General features: G+C 52.5%; 1 protein-coding gene across 2 annotated transcripts in view; it reads right to left on the bottom strand.

Annotated features, from left to right (window-relative positions):
* ZC3H18 (zinc finger CCCH-type containing 18) overlaps positions 1-21,625 on the bottom strand; it is a 61,300-nt gene that overhangs the window by 8,474 nt on the left and 31,201 nt on the right. For both annotated transcript variants that reach the window (XM_054453070.2, XM_054453069.2), the window contains 4 exons: positions 17,144-17,261; positions 14,646-14,914; positions 1,207-1,398; positions 37-162 (listed from right to left, as the gene is read on the bottom strand). In XM_054453070.2, the coding sequence (XP_054309045.1) occupies positions 37-162; positions 1,207-1,398; positions 14,646-14,914; positions 17,144-17,261 (705 nt within the window). The remainder of the gene's footprint in view (positions 1-36; positions 163-1,206; positions 1,399-14,645; positions 14,915-17,143; positions 17,262-21,625) is intronic.

The raw sequence follows: 21,625 nt of genomic DNA, 5'->3' as shown, positions 1-21,625 counted from the left end.
CCTGCCGAGGGCCCTTCATGGGCCCTGGGGACATACCTGGACCGGCTTCCTGAGAACGAGCTGTGTCTGGAAGAGCGGCTGGAGTAGGAGCTGTAGGATGAAGACCGGGATCGTGACCGGGAGGAGCCGGAGCCGGAGTAGGACGATGACCGCGAAGATGACCTGGCGTGGGCGGGAGGGAGCATGGCGAGAAGTGAGAAGGGCCCTCCCTGCCCCACACACCCTGTGCTGACCTGCTGCTCTCCGGCACAGACCTGAATGCACAGCTACACACACGCGCACAGACGCACACATGCACAGCTACACACCCACAGATGCACAGCTACACATGCACACAGATGCACAGCTACACACGTGCAACAGCTACACACGTGCACACAATGTACAGCTACACACGTGCAGATGCACAGCTACACATGCGCAGATGCACAGCTACACATGCGCAGATGCACAGCTACACACATGTGCACAGCTGCACACGCGCGCTCACAGATGCACAGCTACAAACGCGCACAGACACATACAGCCTCCCCCAGACACTCTTCAGTCCCATCCCTCCTCAGTGGAGAACGGCATTTAGAAATCAAGACCTGGGCGTGGGGTATGCCTGCTGTTACCGGGTGACGCTGCCTGAGTGGACAGAGCCAGGATGTGTGTGCTGACCCAGCTCACGTGGGTCTGTGTGTGTGCCTATCTGTCCATCTGCGTCCACTTTCAGTGAAGCCTGGCCTCCCACACACACCTCCTGTTCCTGCCGAGCATCGTGGGGTCTACCCTGGCCCCCTGCTTTCCGTCATCCCTCACTCGGGAGCCAGGCTCCTGTGTGCTGCGACCAGGACTGTACGTGGAGGGGCACAGCTTCAGGTCCAGTCTGCAGGAACACATGGACTCACTGGGCCCCGGGTCTGTGCGTCCTCCCACATCCAGGTGCCCCTCCCTCCAGTGTGGCCTGCGACTCCCTGGGAGCAGTCGGGCTCAGTCGCCGGAGTCTGTGCCCCATTTGGGGTCACTGTGTCAGTCCTACTTGGCACTGATGCTCTTTGCTGAATGTATAAACGCCGGGCTAGTCCCACTGACTGGTCTGCAGGTAATGACGCCACAGCAAACAGTGGGGCTGGGGTGTTCCCCACCTGACCCAGTGAGGTACGCGGTGTTCAGCTGACGACAAGGTGCTGACACCCCAGCCGTCCCACGAGCCCTCCTTACCTGGAGGAATTAGAGGCAGAGGCTGACGAGGCTGATGTTTTCCGACGCCTTCGAGCCCGGCTCGGGGAGACCGACACCCCGAGTTTCTTCTTGGGAGACTTGGATCGGCGCCAAGGGTCCTTCCACTCATCTGCTCTCTTCACCTGCGGCCCCGTGGTGGTGGCCTCCTTCTTTGGTGGCTCAGCTTGGCGGCTGAAATCACAGAGGCATTGGCGACTCTCGGCCACCTTCCGCTTCACAGCAATGCCGTGTGCGACAGCAGCGGGGGAGACTATGGATCTCATGCCTGGCTTATTTAAGAATCACCTGAGAAACAAAGGGTCCTAAGGGGAAAACAGGCCACTCACAAAACCCACCACCACATGGACTTGGGTGATGTCCGTGGCCCTTGGCCCAGTGTCTGTTATCCAGGGCAACACCCAGATTTCTCCTGAACCAGAATGGCAGTTACTTTTTGTGGGTGTCATTACTTACTGAATTTCCATCTTCCCAACTACGCTGTCAGCTCTAGGAGGGACAGGGATGGTGTCTGCCATGTCTAAAACTATCTCTAGTGCTGACATACTAGTAGGTTCATAATAAATATCTATGAAATAAGCCCGGGTATGGTGGCTCACGCCTGCAATCCCAGCACTTTCCGAGGACGAGGCGGGCGGATTACTTGAGGTCGGGAGTTCCAGACCAGCCTGACCAACATGGTGAAACCCGTCTCTATTAAAAATACAAAAATTAGGCTGGACGCGATGGCTCATGCCTGTAATCCCAGCACTTTGGGAGGCTGAGGTGGGCGGATCACGAGGTCAGGAGTTCGAGACCAGCCTGGCCAACATGGTGAAACTCCATGTCTACTAAAAATACAAAAATTAGGCCGGGTGCGGTGGCTCACCTGTAATCCCAGCACTTTGGGAGGCCGAGGCGGGCAAATCACGAGGTCAAGAGATCGAGACCATCCTGGCTAACACAGTGAAACCCCATCTCTACTAAAAATATAAAACATTAGCCAGGCGTGGTGGCAGGCACCTGTAGTCCCAGCTACTCGGGAGGCTGAGGCAGAAGAATGGCGTGAACCCAGGAGGCGGAGCTTGCAGTGAGCCGAGATCGCGCCACTGCACTCCAGCCTGGGCAACAGAGTGAGACTCCGTCTCAAAACAAAAACAAAAACAAAAATTAGTTGGATGTGGTGGCGGGCACCTGTAATCCCAGCTACTTGGCAAGGTGAGGCAGGAGAATTGCTTGAATCTGGGAGGCGGAGGTTGTAGTGAGCTGAGACTGTGCCACTGCACGCCAATCTGGACGACAGAGCAAGACTTTGTCTCAAAACAAAACAAAATAAAACAAAACAAAACAAAAAACAAAACAAAAATTAGCTGGGTGTGGTAACACGTGCCTGTAATCCCAGCTACTCGGGAGCCTGAGGGCAGGAGAATGGTTTGAACCCAGGAGGCAGAGGTTGCAGTGAGCTGAGACTGCGCCACTGCACTCCAGACTGGGCAACAGAGTGAGACTCCATCTCAAAAAACAAACAAAAAAACCCAAACACAAATGATATTAAAGTGACCCCTTATATATAAATCTTTATCCGACTTTTTAAAGGGTAAACTCCCGAGCAATGGAATTAATGGGTCAAAGGAAATACACATTTTACAGGTTCTTGGTAGGTTATCAGATATTTTTTCCTCATTCAGCCAGCAGTGTGCAGTGCCGAACCTGGGCTCGGTGTCACCACTAAGAACCACAACCGCCACCCAGACACAAACTAACCCCAAATCCTGGCAATTGTATAAGCAGAACGTGGCTTTTTTTTTTTTCTTTTTTAGAGACAGGGTCTTGCTCTGTTACCCACGTGGGCTGGAGTGTGGTGGCATAATCACTGCAGCCTTGAGCTTCCAGGCTGAAGGGATCCTCCCACCTCAGCCTCTTGAGTAGCCGGGACTGCAGGTGTGCACCACCATACCCAGGACCACCACACCCAGGTCATTAAACATCGATTTGAGGTCTCCCTATGTTGCCCAGGCTGGTCTCAAATTCCTGGCCTCAAGTGGTCCTCCCACCCCGGCCTCTGAGAGTGCTGGGGTTATAAGCTTGAGCCGCCATGCCTGGCCTGCACACACATTTTAAAAAGCTGGTTTAGTTCCTGTGTTACTGTGAGTACGTCTTGCTCACCTATGGCTCTGCTGTGGTACCATCTGCTTACGTCACACAACAACACATGAAACCACCAAAACCATCAATGTTTATGTTTTCAGAGCTTGTTTAACCAATCGGCCGGCAAACATGCCTGCTATCTGCTGAGAATGCATGACGGGGGCAGCTCCCCACTTAACACTGTCCTAAGGACACGGACACGCGACATCACAGCTTCAGCTCCTGTACGTCAGCTCAAAACCCCAAGAGCTATTGCCACATCTGGGTGTCTCCTGGAAAAGTAATCCAGGAAGGAAGTAAACACCTGTCTGATGATCCTCCCTGTCACAGGCTACTAGAGAGCTACTTTCACCTTTATACTTCCTGTATAACTCTCATCCTAAAACCCCAAGAGGAAACGCAGCACCAATGAGTCACAGGGACGGTGCGGCCCTTCCAACACAGGGAGAGGGAACGGGCAGAAGTCAAGGCGTGGTCGGGACCACCTCTTGACTCTTCAGGTGAAGCTGTAACAGCGTGTGGAGTCCTTGCTGCGGTGAGGGGAAGGAAAAACAGCGTCTGCTTGCCCCCTGCCACGGCATGGAAATAAAACCAGCTGAGGTCCAGAGAGGCGGGCAGTGCAGGCCTTCACAATCTCAGGGCAGCTGGTGCTTGCCCCCCAGAAAGAGGTGCTCATTCCCTCTGGAGACAATCATACCGAATTTCAAAATGAAGATGGCCAGAGGCAGGCCCAGCAGGGGTCAGTGAGGTCTCTCCCTCTGTGGGCCAGGGCTGTGGACGGGCCTGCACCAACTCATCACTGCACAGTGCGCCTTCCGCTGCCACCGGCTACACCATTTTCCTTCTGAAGCAGCTGCTTCCAGGCCCATGGAGCAAGGAGGTCCTATCCAGCAAGTCCATGTTCCCATGTGTGGGACACGGTGGTACTGATTTTAACCAGGATGCAGATAACCATTTTTTTCCCTTTTTTTTTTTTGAGACAGAGTCTTGCTCTGTTGCCCAGGCTGGAGTGCAGTGGTGCGATCTCGGCTCACTGCAACGCCTCCTGGGTTCATGCCATTTTCCTGCCTCAGCCTCCCAAGTAGCTGGGACTACAGGCGTCCACCACCACACCCAACTAATTTTTTGTATTTTTAGTAGAGGCTGGGTTTCACCATGTTAGCCAGCATGGTCTCGAACTCCTGATCTCGTGATCCGCCCACCTCGGCCTCTCAAGGTGCTGGGATTACAGGTGTGAGCCACTGCATCCGGCCCATTTTTGTTTGTTTGTTTTTGCTTTTGAGATGGAGTCTCGCTCTGTCACCCAGGCTGGAGTGCAGTGGCACAATCTCGGCTCACTGCAACCTCCACCTCCCGGGTTCAAGTGATTCTTCCACCTCAGCCTCCTGGGTCGCTGGGATTACAGGCGCCCGCCACCATGACGGGCTAGTTTTTGTATTTTTTGTAGAGATGGGGTTTCACCAAGTTGGCCAGGCTGGTCTCAAACTCCAGACCTCAAGTGATCCGCCCGCCTCGGCCCAGACAGCCACTGTTACTTCTGACTTTATTACTACAGTGACTGAGCAGGACAAATGATCTGGGACCAGCTTTACAGTAATGATGCAAAATTCCTACTGGACCAGATGCACTGGCTCACGCCTGTAATCCCAGCACTGCGGGAGGCTGAGGTGGAAGGATCGCTCGAGGCCAGGGGTTTCAGACCAGCCTGGGCAACACGGCAAAACCCTGTCTCTACAAAAAATACGAGAATTATCCAGGCATGGTGTTGTGGGCCCGTGGTCAGTCGGGGGCTGAGGCAGGAGAATCACTTCAGCCTGGGAGGTCAAGACTGCAGTGAGCCGTGATTGTGCCCCTGTACTCCAGCCTGGGCGAAAGGGCAAGACCCTGTCTCCAATAGAAAAAAATAAAAATAAAAAAAATGAAAACCAGTAAAAGTATTTAAAATATGCAAATACATAAGCAGTATCTGGATACAGAAAATTATGCAAGTGGGGGCCGGACATGGTGGCTCACGCCTGTAATCACAACACTTTGGGAGGCCGAGACAGGCAGATCACTTGAGGCCAGGAGTTTGAGACCAACCTGGGCAATATGGTGAAACCCCGTCTCTACTAAAAATACAAAAATTAGCCAGGCATGGTGGTGCGTGCCTGTAATTCCAGCTGCTCGAGAGGCTGAGGCATAAGAATTGCTTGAACTTTGAGCCCAGGCGCGGTGGCTCATGCCTGTAATCCCAGCACTTTGGGAGGCCAAGGCAGGTGGATCACGAGGTCAGGAGATTGAGACCATCCTGGCTAACATGGTGAAACCCCATCTCTACTAAATATACAAAAAAAATTGGCCAGGTGTGGTGGCGGGCGCCTGTAGTCCCAGCCACTCGAGAGGCTGAGGCAGGAGAATGGCGTGAACCTGGGAGGCAGAGCTTGCAGTGAGCCGAGATCGCGCCACTGCACTCCAGCGTGGGCGACGGAGCGAGACTCCGTCTCAAAAAAAGAAAAATTACGCAGGTGGCACAAGAATTGGGTGGGTCTGGGAACTGATCTGTGTTGTGAAGTCACATCTACGGATTCCGAGAACCAAATATAAATGAACTGCGCCCCAGCTGGTGTCTTTCCCCAAACCACGAAGACGGCTTTGGTCGTGTGTGCACAGCTCTGGCAGTCAGTTCCAGCGGCAGGTGTCTCGGGAGGCTGAGAGAGTGCTCACCAAGAAAGCTCCACGTGCGAAACAGTCATGTGACGCTGGGGGGAGGCAGGGCTGGGCCGGTCCGAGGGGCAGAGCCAGTGCCGGGAAGCAGCTCCAGCCTGGCCATCTTCCTCATGCTCCCTCTACTGCTTACAGTTTCCCAAACTTTACAAAATCATTGTGTCTCACATTTATTACAGAAAACATCTCAAATGTTATTTAAGGATTTTTCTATTTCTGTAAAGAAAACCATTTAATGCTGTTAACTCCTACATGCTCTCAGGAATCTTCTAATAGTTTTTTTTGTTTTTCTTTGAGACAGAGTCTCGCTGTCACCCACGCTGGAGCGGAGTGTCGGCTCACTGCAACCTCTGCCTCCTGGGTTCAAATGATTCTCCTGCTTCCGCCTCCTGAGTAGCTGGGACTACAGGCACATGCCACCATGCTCAGCTAATTTTTGTATTTTAAGTAGAGATCAGGTTTCACTGGGTTGGCCAGGCTGGTCTCGAACTCCCAACCTCAGGTGATCCACCCACCTCAGCCTACCAAAGTGCTGGGATTACAGGTGTGAGCTACAGTGCCCAGCCTTGTAATTGTTTTTATGGTACATTCTCATCTCTTATGAAAGGTCTGGCTGATCCCAGGCTGGAGGGAAGAGCTTGTGGTGTCAAGACCCAGCCGGGAGGTGCAAGGAACAGCCCTGTGTGCACCAGGAAGCCATAGGAGACGGCTGGGATGGGAACCATGACGAGAGAGCTGGGCTCAGGCCGTGGTGCCCTGGAGTCCTACTGCAGGCCAGCACCTCTGACCACTGTGCCTGTAACCTTGGTCCTATGGTGGCTAACAGGTTGCACTTGGGGCAATGGGGCTGGGACCATTGGGCGTTATCTCCACTGTGCTTTGATCGCGAGTCTCCAGGCCCCAAGGCTGCGGCAGAAAGCAAGGCTGAGCACTGGCTTTCTACAGCCCAGGGACCCGAGGCATGTGCCCTTCTCTCAGCAAAGGATGTCACCCCAGGGGACATCCTGATTAGACTTGGAAAAACCAGGCAGATACAAAATAAACAAAACCAAAACACACAACATGGGTGCCCCAGGACAGCCCACTGTGTGCGGCTCAGCTCCTTCACAAGTGGGGGCCTGCACGGAGGGAGCCAATGTGGGCTGAGAACGCTCGCAAGGGATGGCCCAGTCATGAAGGCCCACCTCCAAGCTGGGCCAGGACAGATCTGGAATTTGCATGAACACTTCCAACCAGAGGAAAAACCCTCCAGATGACCTCGGACTGAGGAAGTAGCCTTTCCTGCAGCACAGGGCCCGCGCTATCATCTGGCCCCCACTCCCCGTTGAAGGCCACAGGAGACTAAGGGGCAAAGGTCAGCTCTACCACCAATGCAAACATGCCAGAGGCAGACAAAACCAAGGGCCCAAGGCTGGCAAACTCATAGCTCATGCCTCACCGATGCCAGCAGCGACACGAGGTGCCACAGACGCCAGGCTGCTACAGGCCACGTGTCCAGAAACTCCAACCCGAGCAGCTGCCAAGTTTGGGGTCAAAAGTGAAAAAGGATAAAAACGCATGATTGAGCTCTTCCTCAATCGAAAGAGCTAAGCACCTACATCAACAAGGGAAAAGGGAGATGGAAGCCTATGTGCCTCCTCGGGCTGAGCCTGCTCAGAGGCAGCTCTGGGAGCACCTCCACAGCAAAGCTTCTCTCCTGGCTTGTTCTGTGAGTGCCTGTGGAGCATTTAGCTACGGGCCACATGCTCTGCCCACCTCCCTTAAAACAACAGAAAAAGCCCAAAGCAGATCTGGAGTGCCAGCCCCATGTCTTTACCTTTTGCAAAAAAAAAAAAAAAAAGTGGAGTCCAATGGACGGCCTGAGTGGCCGTCACCTTCTCTGTGACTTGTGCAGAAGGCCACGCGGCCTCACTCACACCTGCAAGAGCCAGTCTCAGCGCAGAGCAGATACAAACACCAGCAACTGCGCCTTCTCTGTGAATTAAACTGCACATGAAAATCCCTAACTCCACTAATCCCTTACCCAGAAGGTTGGTCTAAAATAGGGTTTCTTAACCTTTTTGGGGGAGTCACAAATCCCTCTGAAGAAGACTGTGTAGCCTGGTCCACTCCCAGCAGAGATCTTGAGACTCCTGGGGTGCCTCAAACTGGCAGATGAGAGGGCTCAGCCCAAATAATTGAGCATGAAGCGGCGGCCCGGGAAGCAGGTGCCCACTGGATGGGCCGCGAAAGGGGTGCGGACACTGCGGTGTCCGGAACTTACCAGGGAAGAGTGAGAATGAAGAGCCCGGGGTGAGTAGGTGCTGAGGGGCGAGTGCTTCCCGTCTCAGGGGTCCACCCCACAACCCCACCGCAGAAGCCTGCCTAGCTCAAGCCCTGAAGGGGCACCCAAAGCCGCAAAGGTTAACCTGGAAGTTGAATAGCTTGGAGACAGCAGGCAGCCCAGACAGCTCCCGCTGGAAGGTCCCCAGTCAGCGTTTACATTTCTAATGACAATGACTAGCCAAAGAGCATCGTAATGTGCCTCGGCTGTGAGCACGCCCATCGGCCTAGCTATAAAGATTAGAAGTAGGTTTCACAAAACGGACCGCCCCCTTAGCTCTACAGATGCATTTGATAGAACTGATTGAAAGGTTCTGCTCTCATCATTTTAAAACAGCCCAGATGGAGGAGTGTGTAAGCCTCAAAAGGCAAACCAGGACGAAGAGGGGCACAACTCCGCCTCCAGCCGCAGGTCCAGGGGGAGCTGGTCAGGAAGTCCTGCCAGAGATCCCGACGGGGACAAGCTAGCCAGTAACTCCCAGAGCCAAACAGCTTAGGCAGTTAAGAGAGAACCTCAGGAAAGAGGGGTATTAGGTTAAAGATAAGGAAAAGAAAGGGCTCCCCCATGGACAGAGGGCTGGCCATCAGATGGCTCAAGGCAGTGTTTCGTATTAAGGCTCAGCATTCTCCTTCCCGGGGGAGGCCCTCAACTCTACCCAGGACACCCATGGCACCCAAACAGTGGCGAATCTCGCTTCTCCCGCTGCACGACTGCGCCCCATCTCGTGAAGCTCGGGGTGGTGAAGTGTCTGCTATAACGAGCTTGGGCTGCGCTTTAGACGAAACAAAAGTGACTGTGCTTCACTAGGGTGTAGCCCCCATGCAAGGCCTAGCCCTGGTGCAGCCGTGCCAGATACCGCAGAGCCCCTCATTCGTGTTTTGCTCGGTAGCTGAAGGCAGAATCTTCCCAAATGGATCTCCCTGGGTAAAACTGTGTCATTTTCTTCCAGTTTAGGTGAGAAAAGTTCTTTCTATCCACCTAATGATTACAAACTCCCAACCTGCCAAAGGCCCACCCATTCAATACGTGTATTACTGCAAAGGGAATTCAGCTGCTCCTGAAAAGGCAGCCAGGCCAGTTCTGGCTGATAAGGGAGAAGGAAGCAGGAGCACTGGCTGGAAATTCTGCGCTGGGGAAACCCTTGTCCTCCAGGCAGGTAGCGGGCCTGGCAGGGCTCCCGCAAAGGTGAGTGAAGCCAAGACCGGGGACTCCCCAGCACCCGGAAGCCGGCTGAATGAATCCAGGCAAGCGACGCAGAGAACGTCAGCCCTGCCGCTGGCAGCTCGCAGAAGGGGCTGAGGGCAGCCCCAGGAGCACAGGCAAGTACTTCAGGAAGGAAAGAAAGGGACGTGAGCCTCGCAGAAGGGAAATGAACCAGGTCAGAAACAGGTGGGAAGAGCGGCTCGGCCCAGTTTGGTGAGAACAGCTGTGTTTGATTTTAAGAAAAACTAATTTAGTACAGAGTTTCCTGAACCCTAGCTGTGAGCCCAGCTCAGGCCAGAGAATATCTGAGCACCTCCCAGTCCCTTCCTGAATGTGAGACTCCTCTGTGAAGCTGAGGGCTCAGGGGCTGGCGATGACAACCTGCTGTCTGGTGGCCATGCTGGCAGAGTTACCCTCTCCAAGCCTCCTGGGATCTGGGGAGGCTGAGCACACAGGACAGAGAGGCATGGCAGTTGGGAATCTGCCCTCCCATTCCACGAGTCACTAACGCGCGGGCCACAGCACAGGAACACAGTGACCTTAGGCATGACGGCCCTCTACTACGTACCCCAAAAGTACATTCTTGTACACAGAAAACATCCCTGAGTTGGAATTACCGACTCCTGACTGGGAAGAGCCCCCGGCTCCTTAGAAACAGGCAGAATACATGACTAGGGGCTGGGGAAGGGGGTCTGTGGCCAGGCACGTGTGCCCATAAGCCACCAAAGTGGACATGCTGACGGACTCATAAACCCAGAGCCACACAGCACAGTGACCTTCCACGTGGATATCACTGCCTTTCTATGTCTCTGCTTCTAAAACCAAGGATCTGGGCAGTGTGAAAACCCCTATTTTGTGAATCTAGAAAGCAGACTGAGCTGGTTCTGTTTGTAGAAATCAATCTGCAATTTTAGCAACCCTGTAACAATCAATTATGACATGCACGTAAAAATGCAAGCTGATACCAAATTCAAAACTCAAGGACAGCACCCCCAAATATAAGTGAGTACCCCCAAATGTGGGTAAGCATCAACCTGTGCGGGACTCTGGGACAGGCACAGAGGCTGCAACGGGGAGCAGGGCAGACGGTGGTGCCCCAGGACCACCTGCTGCGAGGGCTCCAGATGGGCACTGAGGGCCATGAGGAACAAGAAAGCAGGCTGGCAAGCAGGAGGGGATGGGGAGACTTCCCTGTGCAGAGGAACCTGAGCAAAACCCTGGAGGAGGTGGAGGCAGCCCGTCCGGGCAGAGGGAACGGAGGAGATGGGGGCAGCCAGTCCTGGCAGAGGGAACGGAGGAGATGGGGGCAGCCCGTCCGGGCAGAGGGAACGGAGGAGGTGGGGGCAGCCCGTCCGGGCAGAGGGAACGGAGGAGGTGGTGGCAGCCTGTCAAAGGCAGAGGGAATGGAGGAGGTGGGGGCAGCCCGTAAAAGGCAGAGAGAACGGAGGAGGTGGGGGCAGCCTGTCTGGGCACAGGGAACGGAGGAGGTGGGGGCAGCCTGTCAAAGGCAGAGGCAATGGAGGAGGTGGGGGCAGCCCGTAAAAGCCACAGAGAACAGAGGAGGTGGGGGCAGCCTGTCCAGGCAGAGAGAACAGAGGAGGTGGGGGCAGCCTGTTTGGGCAGAGGGAACGGAGGAGGTGGGGGCAGTCCATCTGGGCAGAGGGAACAGAAGAGGTGGGGCAGCCCGTCCAGGCAGACGGAATGGAGGAAGTGGGGGCAGCCCGTCTGGGCAGAGGAAGCGGCTGGGGGTGTGTGCACGGGGTGCTGGGCCACACCTTTGCAGTGGGGTCCCAGGGGAGAAGGCAGCCTTAGGCTGAGTCCACACTGAAAATACTGTGTGTGCTGTAGGGGAAGGGCTTCTATCCAAAAGGGCTTGAAAGGCTGAAGAAGGCGGCACAATGTCAAGGTCAATGCCAGTTTCCCCATTTGGATGACCATATAAACTTCAAAATAACTTAGAGATTACTGTAACATAAAAGGATTAAAAACATCTGAAATATGTCACTTATTCTGAATGTTCTTTAAGAAGATTACTTTGCCTAATGTTAAGAAAGTATGACAAAATACAGCACATTTAAGGAAGTCCATTCATTGTGAGCTGGAGAATGAAAACAGTCAAAACTGGCACTTGCCACCGGCTAAGCAGCAGCTACAGCCATGAGAGACCCTGAAACAAAGGCCTGTGAAGTCCTGCTTGAGAGCTGACTTTCAGAAAAGAGTAGACGACTTGTGTTCCACTGTACACAAGAGCGGGTGTCGTCCAGCCACATGGACAAGATGATGAGGACAAGGGGCTTGTTTTTGTCCCGTGGTGGAAAGCAAATCCTTCCAGAGCTACAGTCGCAGGTCCTGATGGCTGCCAGGTCTCTGAGGGGAGCATGAGACTTGTGGCCCCTCCAAGTGTGGCCACTGCGTGGCTCCAGCCACGAAGCTGCCCACGCCTGCAGGTCCAGCAGAGTCCAGTGTTACTGGAAGGTGTAGGCCCAAATGTGGATTTTTATGAGAGCCAAGTCAAACAACAACCCTGGGTTGGAAGTACAGACTCCTGACTGGGAAGTCCTGCAGGCCACGGCCCTGGAAGGGTCTCGGGCTGTTTCCCAATAAGGAACTGCCTTGATCCCTCCTTGCGTTTCACCCCCACGGGGACGCTGACACAAACCAACCCTGAGACGGAGCAAAGTTCATGCTCTCATCGACCCCCCCCCCCGCCGCCTTTTTTTGAGACAGGGTCTCAGCCTGGATCAAAGACCTATGTGTAAGAGCTAAAACTATAAAACTCTTACAAGAGAACACGGTAGTAAATCTTTATGACCCTGTATTAGTCAATGGTATCTTACATGACACCAAAACCATAAGCAATAAAATAGAAAACATTAATTAGAACTGCACATCATCAACGTGATAAGGGACTTGTATCTGGAATACATAAAGGACTCTTACCACTAAATAATAAAAAACAAAAAATGAGCAAAGGATCTGAATAGGCGTTTCTCCAAAGAAGATACACAAATGGTCGATAAGCACAGAAGAAGATGCTCTCATTATCATCCATCATCAGAGAAATACAAATCTCAACGGCAGGGAGATGTCACACCCACCAAGACAGCTGTCATCAACAAGACGGACCACATCAAGTGTAGACAAGGATGTGGAGAGATGGCGCCCTCCTACGCGGCCAGCGGGAATGTAAAAGGTGCAGCTGCTGTGCACAACAGTTTGGGGGTTTCTCAAATAGCTAAACACAGAGTGACCACATGATCTAGCAATTCCACACTGAGGTATATGCTCAAGAAAAATGAAAACCTATGTCCACACAAAAACTTGCACACAAATTCATATCCACAACAGCCAAAAGGTGGAAACAACCCAACATCCATCAACAGACAGAGAAATGCAATGCGGTGCATCCATGGAGGAATAAAGCACTGACCCACGCTACAACGTGGACAAATGTTGAAAACGTTCAAAGTGGAAGAGGCCAGTTAGAAGAGGCCGTGTATTGCACACTTCTGTTTCTACAAAGTGTTCTCAATGGGCAGGTTCCTAGAGACACAAAGCTGCTAAGAGACTGGGAAGTGTGGGGAAAATGGAAAGTGACTGCTAATAGGCACAATGTTTCTTCTCTTTATTTTGAGACAGAATTTTGCTCTACTACCCAGGCTAGAGCACAGCAGTGCAATCTCGGCTCACTGCAACCTCAACCCTCTGGGCTTAAGCCATCCTCCCGAGTAGCTGGGACCACAGTAGTGCACTACCACGCCCTGCTAATATTTTCTATTCTTTTGTAGAGACGGGATTTTGCCATGTTGCCCAGGCTGATCTCAACTCCTGAGCTCAAGCAATCTGTCCACCCTGGCCGCCCAAAGTGCTGACATTACAAGAGTGAGCCACTGTGCCCAGCCTAGATTTTTTTTAAACAATTTTTAATTTTTTTTTTTTTTTAGATACAGGGTCTCACTGTGTCATCCAGGCTGGAGTGCAGCCATGCGATTGTAGCTCATGGCAGCCTCCAACACCTGGGCGATCCTGTAATCCTCCTGCCTTGGCCTCCCAAGTAGCTGGGACCTCGCCCAGCTAATTTTTATTTATTTATTTTTTTTATAGGGATGGAGTCTTGCTTTGCTACCCAGGTGGGTCTCAAACTCCTGGCTTCAAGCAATCCACCTGCCTCAGCCTCCCAACGTGCAAGGTACAAGTGTGAGCCACCGCAAGGTTTCACTTTAGGGGGCAAAAGTGCTCTCATGTTGATTGCGATGACGGCTGCACAACTCTGAATATTCTAGAAACCACTGATTGTACACTTTACATGGGTATGTTGCAGCGTACATTAATTATATTTCAATAAAGTTGTAAAAAACACCCACCAAAAACATCATCCAGTACTCTAATGTCCACTGAGGCCCATCCATTCTGCTCTAACAGTCAAGTATATTTGAGAGAAAAAAAGGGCTGTCCTGAGCCCCAGCGCCTGCCTGTCTCACGGGTCTTGGCTGTGCCCCCAGCAGCTGGCAGCAAGGATCATTCTGCACCCAAGGCACCCACTCCACAAAGGAAAAACAGCAGCCCGCCCGGCCCTCCCCTGCATGCTGGCTGCTAGAGTGCCTCACCCCAGCCAGCAACACGGACGCCCCACAGCACCTGAGCCCAGTCCCAAGCTCTGGGGGCCAGGCGTGCTTTGGAATTCAGAACTCTCCTGAGAACAGTAACATGGTGCCCAGGGTGTGAGTTACACACCGTGCGTGGTATACAAGGGCAGCGCCTATTAAAACACACCGATGTTTGCAGGTGGACTGTAAGCATTTTCACATCAGTGAGATCCTCTAGAATGAGAAGAGCCTCCCAGGAGCTCAGGGCAGATGTCACGGCCTTGGGAGTTTTACAGAAAGGCCCTGCATTGGAGAGCTGTGGGTTTGGAACTATGGGCTCGGGCCGTGGGCCTGCACTGGTCCCCTGGGCTCCAGAGCTATGGGCCGCAGAGGGGAAGCGCGGGCCGAGGGGACTAGGTACAGAGCTGCATGCCGGACCTCCCACACACCCCTGGGCTTCAGGAAGCAGGGTCTACCTTGGTGGCTGCGGGGAGCGGGGCTTGGGCTTCCCCTTCTCCTTCTCCCGCTCCTTCTCCCGGTCGCGGTCACGGTGCTGCCGGTCCTTCTCGTCCCGCTTGGCTCGCTCACGCTCCCACTCCTCCTTCCTCCGCTGCCGCTCCTTGTCGCGCTCGCGCTCCCGCTCTCGCTCGCGCTCCCTCTGCCGGCGCTCCCGCTCTCGGTCCCGCTCCCGCTCCCGCTCGCGCTCGCGCTGTCTGTTCTCTCTCTCTCGCTCCCGCTCCCTTTCCTTTGTTAAAAAGCCAAACACATGGGGACACCGTGCGTTATTTGGGTGACAGAGGCACTGAAAGCCTTGGCTCCAACACCACGTGATCTGTCTGTGTCACAAAATCACACCTGTACCCCACAGACCTACACACAAAATGCCAAGTGCTCCCGACTATGATTGAACTCTGTGCGGTGGAGTACAGAGGAGATGGCAAGAGAGAAGCAGGATCAGGGAGCACCCTCAAGTGGGGATCTCATTCCCAGCTCTCTCCTTAAAACACAATGTTAAAAACCGGGTCAGATGCCAAATTAGAGCAAACACAAACTAGGAGTGAAATCATCCCAACCGCCAATTCTAGACTAACTCAGGGCAGCAATTCTGCAGTCACAGCCCAGTGTCGTTGGCACAGACGGCCTTCGGCCGTGTGGCCTGGGCAAGTCCATTTGTCCATCCAGAGACGGGAGTTCCAGGCTTGTCCCGGGTGGGTGCAGCCACAGCAGAGCACATGCCCTGCCTTTGGAGCAGAGTGGGCACCCAAAAGGCTGCTTCTGTTCTTCTAGTACAATCCTCGGATGCCCTTTCCAACTTTTCCTCTGCTCTTACTCATTCATTTGCTCTAATATTCAAGGTTAAAACTGAATAAAGTCCAATCACAACGCACCTGATGGGTTTCAGGCTTGAGGCCTCTGCTGGGGAGATGCAGGGTGCACCCCGAGCCTCCCTGCTGCCCCTCCCTCGGACACAGCAGAGAGGAACGCAGTGGAAAGGGATCCTGGGGCTTTCTCCCACCTTCCAGGGTACCCTGCCCAGGGGTAAGCAGCAGGACCCTGCAGCCCACCTGCAATGAGGAAGCTGCTCTATGGAGAGACGGGGCACAAGAGCATCGAGCAGGGGGACTTTTCCGGCACGATGGGGCCCTCTTCCCTCTGTGAGCTCACCCTGATGGGCTCCTGAGGAGACAGCCACACCTGGTCCTCAAAGCTCATGACTGTCGCCGCAGTCACAGAACAGGAACTACACAGCAGCTTCTAACTGACCCTTCCCTGGGGCAACTTCATCAAATCACCCTAACAGCTAAGATGAGGAACTCACAATCTGAAGCACATAATTCATCAATACGCTAAACTCTGAGGCTCAGACCAGGGAGATTTCCACGGAGGAAATCTCAGTACGGACCAGTCTTCCATGAGAGCAGCGAGGTGCAGCAGCCCCGCAGGAACAGACTTAACAAGCTGGCTGAAGTAGATGAGAACAGGCGCCGCATCCTAAACGGGATCACTGAGGGGCGGGGAAGAGTGACACGCCCGAGCAGGGAGACGCAGGCACCCCTGGACACAGGCATCAGTAAGCATACTGGCAAATCTCATTTTCAAAACCAGGCCGAGCTAGGCACAGTGGCTCACGCCTATAATCCCAGCACTTTGGGAGGCCGAGGCAGGCAGATCACCTGAGGTCGGGAGTTTGAGACCAGCCTGACCAACATGGCAAAACCCTGTCTCTACTAAAAATACAAAAAATCAGCCAGCTGTGATGGGATTCAGTAGATGGCCTCCTGAATCCCAGCTACTCAGGAGGCTGAGGCAGGAGAACTGCTTGAATCTGGGAGGCAGAGGTTGCAGTGAGGTGAGATCACGCCACTGAACTCCAGCCTGGGTGACAGAGTTAAACTCCGTCTCCAAAACAAACAACCCAGGTCGGGCGCAGTGGCTCATGTCTTTAATCCCAGCACTCTGGGAGGCTAAGGCAGGCAGATTGCTTGAACTCAGGAGTTCGAAACCAGCCTGGACAACATGGTAAAACCCCGTCTCTACAAAAAAAATACAAAAAAATTAGCTGGGCATGGTGGTGCATGCATGTGGTCCCAACTACTCGGGAGGCTAAGGTTGGAGAATCATTTGAACCTAGGAGGTAGAGGTTGCAGTGAGCCGAGATTGCACCATTTGCACTCCAGCCTGGGTGACAGAGTGAGACCCTATCTCAAAAAACAAACAAACAAACAAACACCACACAAAAAAACAAAACCATAGCAAGAACCAGTTTTCAGGCAAGTCTTTGTTCAAATGACCATTAATTTAATTGCTGGCTCTAAATTAGTTCTCCATAACAATCAATTTGGTTTTGAAATTGGTACATTGTGCTGACTCTATAAGCTCATATAAAGCCCTATATTTTTTACTATAAATAAAAAGGGATAACTTGAATGAACAGATCATGAAGTTCATATGTGGATACTGAAGTCATACTTACTCGGTAATTATGATACGACTCTGTTTCTGTATACTGCACCCTGAAATTCTCATACTGTCCGCCACGCCAAAACCGCTCAATTTCATAGTCATAATAAGGGTCCGCGTAAGGCTCGAGTCTGAAAGGGCCAATGAAAAAGAACTCTCATCACTTAGGAATACTGGTGTAAACAGACCACAGGAAACATTAAGGACAGAAAGTAACAGACCGTGACTCAGTGGGGTTTACTCCAGGAGCGCAAGGTTAGCTCAAGGTTAGGAAATCCGTTCACAAACTACATTTAAGAGCAGGCCAAAAGTCAAAGGGTTCTATTCACAGATGACAAAAACATCTGACAAAAATTCAATAGACTTTTTCATAAAAATACTCAAGAAAATAGGAAGTGAGGGCCACGTGCAGTGGCTCATGCCTATAATCCCAGCACCGTGGGAGGCCGAGGCAGGTGGATCACCTGAGGTCAGGAGTTTGAGACCAGCCTGACCAACATGGAGAAACCCTGTCTCTACTAAAAATACAAAATTAGTTGGGTGTGGTGGCAGGCGCCTGTAATCCCAGCTACTCAGGAGGCAGGAGAATCACTTGAACCCAGGAGGCTGAGGTTGCCATGAGCCAAGATTGTGCCATTGCACTCTGGCCTGTGCAACAAGAGTGAAACTCCGTCTCAAAAATTAAATAAGAAAAAAAAAAAAAAGAAAAGAAAATAGGAAGTGACACTTCAGCATGATAAAAATATACTGACACACTTTGGAACTAAAGTCAGCACCTTTCTCACTGGGGAATAGGAGGAGCTCCCCCAGGAGTCTCTGCAACCACCTGTCCCTGTGTGGAGGCACCCCCTGACTGGACAAGGGGAGCCCACTACAGGCACAAGAACACGAAAACAAGGAGCAAAATGAGCTCAAATTTGCAAAATGATATGAAAAACCCAGAAACTGGATAAAGCCAATTCAAATAAACAAAAAAGAAACTTGGAAAGGCAGAAGATAAAAAAATTAACATAGAAATCAGTGTCTTCACAGACACAGATTACAACCAGTTAGGAGGCAGAGTGGAGAAAACTGCATTTACAATAGCAAGAAAGAAGAAAATAATACTTAGGAATAAAATATCAACACATTTCACCAGAAATGTGCAGAGCTGATTCCTGAGAGACACAAAGCGTGTGTGAATAAATGGGGAGATGCCTGAGAGACATGAAGCTGCGTGAATAAATGGGGAGACGCCTGACATGAAGCGTGTGAATAAATGGGGAGACGCTTGACATGAAGCGTGCGTGAATAAATGGGGAGAAAACTCTTGCACTGGGACAGGGCAGCTTGGAATAGCCCACAAGTCAGTCCTTCCTACACTGACTGATAAATTTAACACAACCCCAGCAAAAACACCAATGAGCTTCTTTACGGAGCCAGACAAGCTGACACCGTTCACATGAAAATCGCACCCCAAGAGCGGCCAAGAAAACCCTGGAAATGAAAAGACACGCCAGACACGCCCTCTGAGACGTTAAACATCCTAAAAAGCCTGTTAATTAAGCCAGTACCACCGCAGCACATGAAAACTGGCGGCCAGGAGGAGGCAGGAGGTCCAGACACAGACCCAGGCACGCCCAGAGAGGTGGCATCTCAGGGACAGAGGGGATTCATTGAACAGGGAGGGGACAACTGTCTAGCTGCTGGGAAGGTCAGGCTCTCTTCCCCCCTGCGCACAGGGTCGGGGGGTCTGCTCTAAACTCCGGGCGGGGCCCACAACTCTGCATCTCCTTGCCTGCGAAGCAGAGGAAACAAAGTGTACACTAGCAACAGGAGGTCCCTGGAGGCCCCTCCAGGGTATGTCTCAGCCCCAGGCCAACCCTTTGCTTCGGGTAGACTGGGTGGGAACCTGAGGCATCATGGCTTGAGGTAGCTCCAGCGATGCGTGGCTACGAACACCCTCGAGGCCTCCTCAACTCTCCACATGGCCTAGAACTGGCTCAAAGGACACAGCTTCAGTCCGTTCCCATCAGTTGGACATCATTCAATCTAATGTGCACACTACTCAAACCACACTGAATTGTAACACTCAGGCAACATTTGTAGAGAACTGTGGCAATATGACATCATGCTACATGAAAACGAAGAGGAAGCCTGGACAGCATGCGAGACATCGTCTCTACAAAAAATACAACATTAGCCAGGTCTGGTGGCGCACAGCTGTGGCCCCCAACTACTCGCCGGGCTGAGGCTGATTGCGTGAGCCCAGGAGGGTAGAAAAGCCTTTCCCAAAATGAGTGTGAGGCGTGTGTTCTCTGACAAGAGGACTGTGCCCGCAAATTTGTTTTTGGGAAACTGTACTTAAGCAAAATGAAAAGGCCTCTTTCCTGCAGGCTTTCTGGAAGTCGTGGGTGAGCGGACAGGAATGAGGCACACAGCGTTTCCTCAGCGTGGCTGCCTCGGAACCATCTGCTCCGCAGCATGCGTTCTAGACAATGTGTCAACACAACATGCCACCAGGAACTGCAACCATGCCAACAACGGACTCCTCAGCACCATCTTGAAAAATTCTGAAACACTCTTGAAATGAATTTGGAAGGTGTTGAATTCGATTGAAAAATAAATGCTACTGGGCAGTATCATGGTCTGCACAAACTCTTCCCAAACTGTTTTAGGGAACCCAAAATGTCAATGGGTCTTTTGAGAAAAGGGTTCTGTGGTCAAGCAAGGTTGGGCAAAGCTGGCTCGCAGCAACTGGGAGGCTCGCGCCTCGTTCTGCAGTCACCACTTAACCAGCCAACACTAACAGTGTCGTGTGCACACACATGGATTCTGCACTCCAGAGGCCCCGCGTCCCCAGAGGTCTGGGCACCGTCAGACTCAGCACTGGCACGTGGAGTGGACCTACTCCTCGCTGGAGAGGAGAACCCGAGGTCCTGGCCGAGGGGAACCATTGGACATGCCCATCAGGGGCAGGTGGTTTCTTGCCACCAGGGAGAGGCATGGCAGGTGAAAAGTCGAGTAATTAGAGAACATGTAAGACAGAAGTTTGGAGCTTCGAGATCACTTTGTTTAACCATTTCATTTCAGTGACAAGGAAACCGGAGCTCAAAAAGTACTAGGAAAAAGTTCTAAAATGTCTAACACTATTCACTTTTAATCTAGGGATTATGCAATATTACACAATGAAATGCAACTTGCATTTGCAAAATTCAGGTTGAAATCGTGCTGACCGCAACCCAGGTGGAGAGAGGCTGTGCTCTGCAAAGGCTGGGAGTCAGATGCTCACGTGCCCCTGCTTGCTGCAGAGACCCAAGGTGAAAAGGAGGGTCCCAGGCAGCTCACAAAGGGAGCAGCGATGCAGCCCCCTGCTGCCTCTTGCCCTCACCCCAACCCAGCATGGTCTGCCTGGTGCCCACCTGCCTGTTGCCCACCTTCCTGTTGCAACACTGGCCACTGAAAGTGAAGGCAGGGGATGAGGTCCCCAAAGGCATGCAGAGGCCACAGGCAATGCCTGGGCACCCATACAGCCATCTGCCCTCAGAGTCTGTGGGACTGTGGGCTTACCCATGTGGAGCAGGCCCTGTCTTACTCTCCAGATAGCCCAACCCTCCCTCCCTGCTCACTCAGGGGGCTTCCCTACAGGGCACCAACAAATCCCAGGTAAAATCCACTTGTGCTCTCTCAGTTAAGCATCTGGGACAAAGGAGGTGCCCGACCAGCATCTGGTAGACCTGTTACCTGACGAAAGGGAGTGTGCTTTTTGAAAATTACTGTTCTGGTTCCTCTGTATCCCAGCCTGACATCCTACTCCAAAGAACAGCAGCCTGCACCTCCGCCTCTAATACACTGGCACCGCACCACTTTCTGTGCTAGGGGCGTATGGGGAGTTGGCAGGGGCCCAGTCCGTGGCCCTGGCCATGGCCTGACAGCCTGACTCTGATTTAATCAGAAACTCTGTTCACGGTGGGGCTACTACTGATGACCGCATTTCTCACAGGTGACATCCTGTGCACACTAGAGGCCCTTGTGTCTTTTGGGTCACATGTCCCTATTAGACTTCTAGAATATTCTGGGCACAGGATCTCCAGTAGCCCTATGCAGAGATGACATTTCTTTTTTTTTTTTTGAGATGGAGTCCCGCTCTGTCGCCCAGGCTGGAGTGCAGTGGCGCGATCTCGGCTCACTGCAAGCTCTGCCTCCCGGGTTCACGCCATTCTCCCGCCTCAGCCTCCCGAGTAGCTGGGACTACAGGCGCCCGCCACCACGCCCGGCTAATTTTTTGTATTTTTAGTAGAGATGGGGTTTCACCATGTTAGCCAGAATGGTCTCGATCTCCTGACCTCGTGATCTGCCCGCCTTGGCCTCCCAGAGTGCTGGGATTATAGGCGTGAGCCACCACGCCCGGCCGTCATTTCATTTCTTAATGTCTTACATATGTGAGAACTTTTTTTTTTTTTTTTTGGACAAAGAGTCTCACTCTGTCACCTAGGCTGGAGTGCAGTGGCACGAT

This window comes from Pongo pygmaeus, chromosome 18 (assembly GCF_028885625.2).
Source record: "Pongo pygmaeus isolate AG05252 chromosome 18, NHGRI_mPonPyg2-v2.0_pri, whole genome shotgun sequence".
In the NCBI taxonomy this organism is placed as follows: domain Eukaryota; kingdom Metazoa; phylum Chordata; class Mammalia; order Primates; family Hominidae; genus Pongo; species Pongo pygmaeus.
The sequence above is the reverse complement of the archived record's forward strand: the minus strand, read 5'-3'. Positions and strand labels throughout refer to the sequence as shown.